General features: G+C 32.0%; 1 protein-coding gene across 1 annotated transcript; it reads right to left on the bottom strand.

Annotated features, from left to right (window-relative positions):
* Positions 1–884: 884 nt before the first annotated feature.
* Positions 885–6518, bottom strand: LOC137834759 (actin-related protein 7). Its single transcript, XM_068642935.1, has 7 exons — positions 6042–6518; positions 5689–5904; positions 4342–4483; positions 3575–3819; positions 2524–2707; positions 1642–1709; positions 885–1257 (listed from the first exon to the last, which is right to left on the bottom strand). Exons 1-7 carry the CDS (start codon positions 6117–6119, stop codon positions 1105–1107), a joined length of 1086 nt encoding a protein of 361 aa, XP_068499036.1. The 5' UTR covers positions 6120–6518; the 3' UTR covers positions 885–1104.
* Positions 6519–8138: the final 1620 nt, after the last annotated feature.

The raw sequence follows: 8138 nt of genomic DNA on the forward strand, positions 1-8138 counted from the left end.
TAATCCTCTAGTTGGAGAAGATTCCTCTAAGTGGAGAAAGAGAGATTTTGCAAAGTATTTGTCAAAAATTTTCCTCACCTCAATTTGTAGCTTGGGCTCTTATTATAGGAATATGGATGAAGTGCATTAAAAGTTGTGATGATATATAAAATAAATCTTTGCTGATGTTCAAATCTAGAGATTAATAATAGAGTTGATTTTAAGTGGATTAGTGTCATTCTTCTTACTATTAATTTTTAGATTTTTTTCCCAAATAAGTATCAATTTTCGTTTTTATTAAATATATTCTTTGAGAACTTATTTTTAAGTATGAGTTTAGTTAGGTTTCTAATGTTTTTGTACAACTTTTCATGTGATGACATGATTGTTGAATATTGGAGTTCGAGCCTCATTGGGATGTCCAAATTTGTTAATAAAAAAATATCTAATAACTTAATCATAAAAGACTTTAATGTTATTCTACTAACAAACTTTAACATAGCTGGTACATCTCATGTTCCTAGAGTTATATTGAATAGGTGCTTCAACATGTCTGTTAGTATATATTTATGTTTTATTTATGGATTATAAATCTTACAATTAGTGATTTGGAAAATGAGCCTTCCAACTCATTATTTGGCATGCATGCTAGAGGGCATAGGTTTCACAAGACTAGTAGTATTAAATACACTAAACTTATTATGACTATAGTTCTAATTTTATTGGCTGTCCTCATTGGTAAAGTTGAGATACAATTATTCTTCACTCTTGCATACTCACTGCTTCTTATACCTGTACAGCTTTTTAATTTATTATTTCATTGTTAAGTATTTTAAAATGAGTTATTAACTTTCACATAACTGTTTTAAAAATGGTATTCAAGGAAAGAACATTACAAGCAAACCTGCAAAATAATTAGTTTGCTCAAAGATATGCAAGCAGCTACTGCTGCGATATACATGATTTTGGCAGAGCCGGGTTTTACTGAAGACACCTAAAAACGGAAATATGATTAAAGAATATCCACTACATTATCTAAAGTCAAAATGAGGGCCTATCCACATGTGCTAATACAAGTGTAAAAAAGGAACTGGCTGTTTGAGAAGATTGTGCAGTTGAATCCCATCAAAAGCATTTCCTGTGAACAATGGAAGGCCCAGTTTCATCATAGTCTGCCTTGGTTACATGTTGATTTTGAGGAAAAACTACTTTGGCAAGTATGGCACCTCCCACCCATGCCGAATATACGGTTAAATTTTCTGGCATGTATTCTGGAGGCTGCAATATGCCAGAGATTACCCATCAGAGGAAACATAAATTGGAACATGAATAACGATATTGAAGTTTATGGACAAAACTAAGGGATAACAACGAACTATTATAAAGATTAGCCAGCAACTATTTATCCCCAGAAAGAGAGGGAGCAGGGGATTGCTGCGGAGAACTGTTTATTGGTCTAAGCATGTGAATTGCAAAGGGATGGAAAGAAAACCAAGGATAGCTAGCAACACATGGATCCCATATTTCATTACGCACCAGATTTCAAGAATTAGTGACCACAAAAGTTAAACAAACTATTTCAATGATTAAATACTCAAGTTAACATAAATATGATGTCAATGAGATGTGCTTGTCAGATTATTTACTTGACAAAAGAATTACCTTTACTAGGGTAGGTCGAATGGCAGATGAACTTAGGCTAGATTCCTTCTGAAATCTTTCCTCAAAACCTACAGTAAGAAGCAACATTGGCAGTTAGCTTTCTCATAAAAAGCGATCAGATTACTGAGATAACCCTCCTCTTGTCATGAACATACTGAACAAATTGATGTCTAACATGACATTGATTTCCTTGTTAATTAGAGAAAACCTAAATTCCATACGCAACTATATGAAAGAAGTTATTGAACAATGCAATAGAAACTGCATTTTGTGCACATCAAGGAACCACACATACAGAACTGCACAAGAAGAGCGAGTTGCAAGATAAGTTTTTGTTCTGTCTACTATTTGGTTATGAATGCACAATATGAGAAATTGTGTTCATCGTTTCATACACATCAGCAGTATAGGAAAGAACAAGATAAATTTTATGTATAAATATGTTTTGTCTCAAATTTGTGATAAGTTTAGTTTTAGTTCCCCAAATTTAGAGTTGATCTTTTTAACTCCAATAATTTGGAAAAAACTTCTTTTACTCCTTTTCGCCTGAATATCGCTAAGTGTTTCACTTATATAATTAATAAATTATAAGTTGTTTACATGATAACCTACTGCATGATTAACTTCCTGTCAAAGTTCATTGTAATGACATTTTGGTAGAAACCACTAGACAAAAAGACAAAAAACAAGTTTTTTTATAAGAATTAAAAATATCAATTTTAAATTTCAACAAGCAACAACAAACTCCCCATAAGTTTGAGACTAAGATTATAATTAAACTAAAATTTTATTATTATAGTTCTGTTGTACTCATATTAACGAAAAAGAAAACACAGGATCTTGTATACTAGATTCAGCAGAGCTAATGAAATAATTGTTTACCAGTCATAGCAGAAGTGCCACCACAAACCACAGTATTTTCAAGAAGTTGGCGATGATTATCAGATGACACATTTGAAATAGTACGAACAAGCTGGTCAATAATACCATGAGCCTCTAAACCCAATAGACATGGCTGGAATAAAGCTTCACCAATGGTATATCTTTCTCTTCCAATTGTAATGACCTAGACAAATTAAAAAATCAGGATTCCAACAAGTCATAAAATATAGAAGATCTAAAGTAAGAATGAGAGAGTGTACACAGTAAGGTAGAGAAACATGGCAATCATAGGTAGTACAGGTGAGCAAAATAAACCAGAAAGGAAAACAAACTACTAAACTGAACCCAAAAACACTGTATCTGGCAACCAATTTCATACCATGGACTTGGAGAGAGTTATATTTGTAGGTCAGCAAGAAGAAAGACCTGCTATTTGGAGAGATTATTCTAGACAAAATAGGCAGGACATAGGGTGGTCAATTAGAGGTGGTGTTCCTGTGAATTTGTTCCGAGGAGATTTTGCTCAGATTATTGATTTGTATATGTACTTGTGCTCTTTGTTTCTCATTCAATAATACTTATTGAGGCTAGACTCCTTATTCTGGTATCTATCAGCTAACCAAATTGCATTCAGTTGAATATTTCAGAAAACATATCTTCTTCCTAGTTCCTGCATTTAACTAAACAGCTCCTAACTTTTAACTCTTCTTTTATTCTTAGTATGATGAGCTTCTGCTATGTGGTATAAAGTCATTGTTCCCATTCAGATCTGCCACCACCACATTCAACAGTTTGAAGCCCCTGCCACCACCACATTCAACAGTTATCCCACATAATGAACTAGTCTTCTGGGTTGGACTCACCTCTTAAGCTTAAGCCCTAACACAAACAATTCTTCAACCCACCTTTCAATTTTGCTTTCCATTAGTACTAAGATTGTCAGATCTAAAGTAAAACAAACTTGGTTGAAGAACTGATCAAATATATCAGAAACAGGAATAAGTAAATGAAAAAACATTGAGTAAAAAACATCAGAAACAAAGAGACATGCCTGTCCGTCAGGCAAGGTATGTGTCTCCGCAGGGCAAGAATCTTGAGTCTGCTGATAAGCTAATTCATCTTCAGCGCAGCATGAGTATAGCTGTTTTATTTTTTCAACATCAGAGATGCTGATATTCACTCGTGGATTGGATTTGCCAAGTTCTTGAGCAAGGAAATTAGTTAGATCAATACCTCCAAACTCAAATCTTCTTGAAGCAATGTGGTTAACAGCACCCTCAATCACTGGTGCAATATCTGATCAGGCAAGCCAAAAAGATCAAGTTGTGGACAATTAGTAAGCTCAGATTTTGAAAGAGAAACATTCAGATTTCTACTCATGCTCTTAGATAGCACATACAATAGTTATTAGATCACCAAAGATGGCACGTAGAATAGGCAGGGTAAAATGAATACGCAATTGCAGGCAATAGTTCAATTTTTAAGTTATCCTTTTGACACTTTTTGGCTTTCAAGAGCTGACAGACAAAGTCCCAAGTGATTTATATTTGACCACTGACATGATATGCAACTATACATTATTTTTATTTTACTGCATTGCAATACTGAGATTTGACTACAACAGGTTTCTAGTCACCCACCATAGAGCTGTTGGGGCACAAATATCACATGAATATGCGATAGAGATAATACATACAACCACATTCAAATTAGACAACTTGATGTACAGCAAGAAAATCAAATAAACCATCTTTCTTTATAATTTTTACTTATACAATTCAAACAAAACTTGAAATCCCATTCTTTCAGATATGATACCTATTTTTCCATGACCAATGTCAACTGTGCATCCAGAGATACGTCCTACAGAATATAGTGACAACACTGCTTGTTCAGAAGCATAAAACCCTGATATGTTGAATGTTTCAAACATTAGTTGCACTAACTGTTCCTTGTTAGCCTGGAAAACAATAATATATATTTATTAAAGTGTAATATATACATCTGTTAAAGAAAACATTGAAGAAAAGTTAAATTAAAGAGAACTACAAACTTGTAACCCTCAATTTGGATTTCAAGGAAAGTACAACGAATTACAGGCATGTTTGGATAAACCTTTCTATAAAAACTTTTAGGAGAAGAAAAAAAAATGAAATAAGCTTCTCTATATGTTAAAATTATTTTATGAATAATATCAAGGTTGAGAGATAGAAAGAATGAGATTTGAAATTCATGTAAAATGAATTTTTAACCCAAGTGCAATTTAGTACAATCAAGTATATATAGCTAAATAATCTGTAACAAAGCTAACTGAATACAATCAAGTATATAGAGAGCTCTAACTAACCTGTAACCTAACCTATATACTTAGAAGGTTATAAGAGACAGCTGTACTGCTTCGGTGACAGTAATACCTACTGCTTTACAGAAATAGAAAAGAAAACTTCTATATATATTGTAGAGTAATTACAGTTGAAAACATGAGCTAAAAATCATCTTTTACTCAAGAAAATATAAGGGATCTTCTATAAATTAACTTATACATAAACTGATTTAGCTTAAGGAGAAACTCGCTTCATTTTTTTCTAATTCTCCTCTTGTAGAGAAGTGCTTTTGGAGGAGTTTATCCCAACAGATGCTATATCATATAGAAAGCTTATTATGTAGTTGAACAAAATCACAAACTAGAAACGCAATTGTTTCCTAATAACGTAAATATACACACAATAACAAATATACACGCATACACTCCAGAGACACATTAAGACCCTATTAGGATAAAAAAGGCATATGTAGGTACTTGTTGAAATTAAGCTTGTTAAATAAGCTCCACTGTCAAACCTACGACAGGTCTAAAATAAGCAAAATAGTAATACACACTACAAGAAATGCTGTTGTACGAATGGAGTTTGCACGATTCTATACAGTAAATTCAAAAAAAAAACTATCATAGAAACAGCTGCCGCAATCTATTGTTTTCATAAGCTTTAATTCCTAACTGTGTCAAAAATTAAATCATCCAAACAGGGCCAAAAATAGTTAGCAAGTGCTCAATGCGGCATATAGTCCCAAACAAGCTAAAAATAGGGTCAACAAAACGGGACATATTTAAATCAGTAATATTTTTTTAATGACAATTAAATGCATAAACTTCTAAAGTCAAACCTTCGGATTACAAAGTGGATCTGTGAACAGTATCTGCCCTTCATTGCCAATTTCCCATCCAAGGCCAGTATACAATACATAATGCAGCAAATCCTCCATGGCATCCCAATCTCTGACATAACCTCGGCAAACCGGATCCACGGCAACCTCGTCGAATGTTGGGTTATCGGTCACTGACCCATCATCGAGCATTGACTTCATTTGAGAGGGAATTATCTGAACCAAAAGAGCCACAATTAGGGACCCACATTGGCGGAGGACACAAAATTAACACAAATTCCATAACTTTTGTTGAGAAATGAAAATAGAAGCAAAGGGGAAAACGTATTTTCAGGTGAGAATTCACGCCATACCATGGGGGGAGTTTGATCGGGAATTGCAAAACCGGCTTTGAGGAGGCTGGAACCGGGGTCTACCACTGCGGCTTCCATGGCTCTGCACTAAAACGAAAACCCTAACCCTAACCCTAACCCTAGAATTCGGTTTTGTAGAAGAAAGCTTTGAGCACTGAGCTGAAACTGAATAGAGAGAAATTGCAGAAGAAGAAGAAAGAAACAAATATAGTTATTAGCGCGTTTTAATTTGAATATGAATATGATTTTACCATTTTTTATTTTTTATTTTCTTACAGCGGAAGAGTTATATCACTATATTTTTTTATTTATTATTCTAAGATTTCAAATAATTTTAATATATTTAAGCAAATTTTAAACAATGTAAAAAAAATATTTTTATTTATAGAAAGGGGAGTAACTGGCATTTATGGAATTAGTGGGATGGTCAAGCTATTTAAGTTGAAAGATAAGAAAGTAAAAAAACATGTGTAAACTAAAAGGTATATCGATTTTATTAAATTTATACTTATATATTATAAATATGGGTATTGATATTTTAGGATATAAATTGCGTAATTAAAACATAATAAATAAATAGCTTTACAAGAAATAAAATATATAATAATGTAAATAAAAATGTTATAAATTTATATTATCATCAAATTATTAACAATTATACATGACAAATTTTTTAATTAGTATAATAATTATCTTAAAAGTTATAGTGAAGAATATTTATAATAAGTTAACAGTGTTAAATTGTTAGTGGACACCAATTGAATTCATAATGCATCCTCATATTTTTCTTCCTGCACCCCACAATTTTGTAAATCTTAAAATTGATATTTACTTTTTATTTGAAATAAGGATCTGAGAGTGTGCTACGAATTCATCAATCCATAAGTGAATTATATTGCTTTTCGGATGAGAGGGTATTCCAAAAATAAAGTTTGCATAAATTGTTGATTTCCAAATTGTTGAATCTGGAAACCTAATTTCTATTACGAATTGGTGGATCTGGAATAATTTCAGTTATGGATTTCTGAATCCGAAATGCATATTTTGTAACATTACCATTCATGTACTACCAGAAGCACCAATCCAAAAGGTTACCAGAAGCATCAATCCGAGAGATTACCGGACGTGCCAATCCAAAATTTTAGTGGAAGCGTCAATCCAAAAATTTACCGGATTTTATAATCCGAAATGCAAAATAATAAATGTACAGTTTTTATATAGGGACAATTTTGTCTTTGCACAACATTGTGAGGGTGCAGGAAGAAAAATGTGGGGGTGCAGGAAGAAACTGCCTTCATATAAATGTATTTAAATTGAGATGTAAGATATTTTTTAGTTATTGATCATTTAAAAAATATTAAAGCTCAATATAGGGATAGAGATAATGGAGAGTGTATTGAAAAATAATCCATTAAGAATATAAAATATTAACATAATGATAAAAGGATGGTCACTTGAAATGGTTGACATGCAAATATTCTTTGCTAAATGTAAACCTTGTGTAAGAAAACTTGTGTTAAACACATGTATAATGTGTTATCTTATATTGTGTCTCATAAGTCTATCTCATAAAGACACAATTCTAAGCTTTTGTATTGGACATTTCGGTTGAACTTAATATGCATATTGTGCCTTTTGTCTAAACTTTATAAATTAGATTACATTTAAAACTTGTTTTCATACTCAAACTTTTGATACATCAAAACATGATATTGTTTGTTATTATAAAAAATAGTGTCTTAAACATGACATAAAATAAGAGTCTATATGCCTCAACAACACCATGATTATAAGAATAGAGTACAAAAGCTCAAAAGAGATAATTACATGAATGATTAACAATGAATTACATACACACATCAATCTACACACCTTCAAATTAATTAGACTTATGTATATATGTAAAGTAGCTACAACCGTAACTAAAAACATAAAATAAAAACCTAATAACCAAACAAATCATCTAATAACAGTTTCTAATAATAGTTTTAAACAAAGGCTAACGCTTAAGAAAATAGACTATGTTCACTAGACAATCTCTATCAAACACTAACTAGATAATTTACCAAAAAGAGATGAAAAGACAAGATAAAACTC

This window comes from Phaseolus vulgaris, chromosome 5 (genome assembly GCF_051622355.1).
Source record: "Phaseolus vulgaris cultivar YP4 chromosome 5, ASM5162235v1, whole genome shotgun sequence".
NCBI classification, from domain to species: Eukaryota; Viridiplantae; Streptophyta; class Magnoliopsida; order Fabales; family Fabaceae; genus Phaseolus; species Phaseolus vulgaris.

Bases quoted from the DNA above. Each gene is read 5' to 3' on its own strand.
- LOC137834759 (XM_068642935.1), bottom strand. From the start codon at position 6,119: ATGGAAGCCGCAGTGGTAGACCCCGGTTCCAGCCTCCTCAAAGCCGGT. The intron at 3,820-4,341 runs GTATCATATCTG...TTGCCTGATCAG, and splicing joins CATTGGTCATGGAAAAATAG to ATATTGCACCAGTGATTGAG. The intron at 1,258-1,641 runs GTAATTCTTTTG...GGCATATTGCAG, and splicing joins TTCGACCTACCCTAGTAAAG to CCTCCAGAATACATGCCAGA.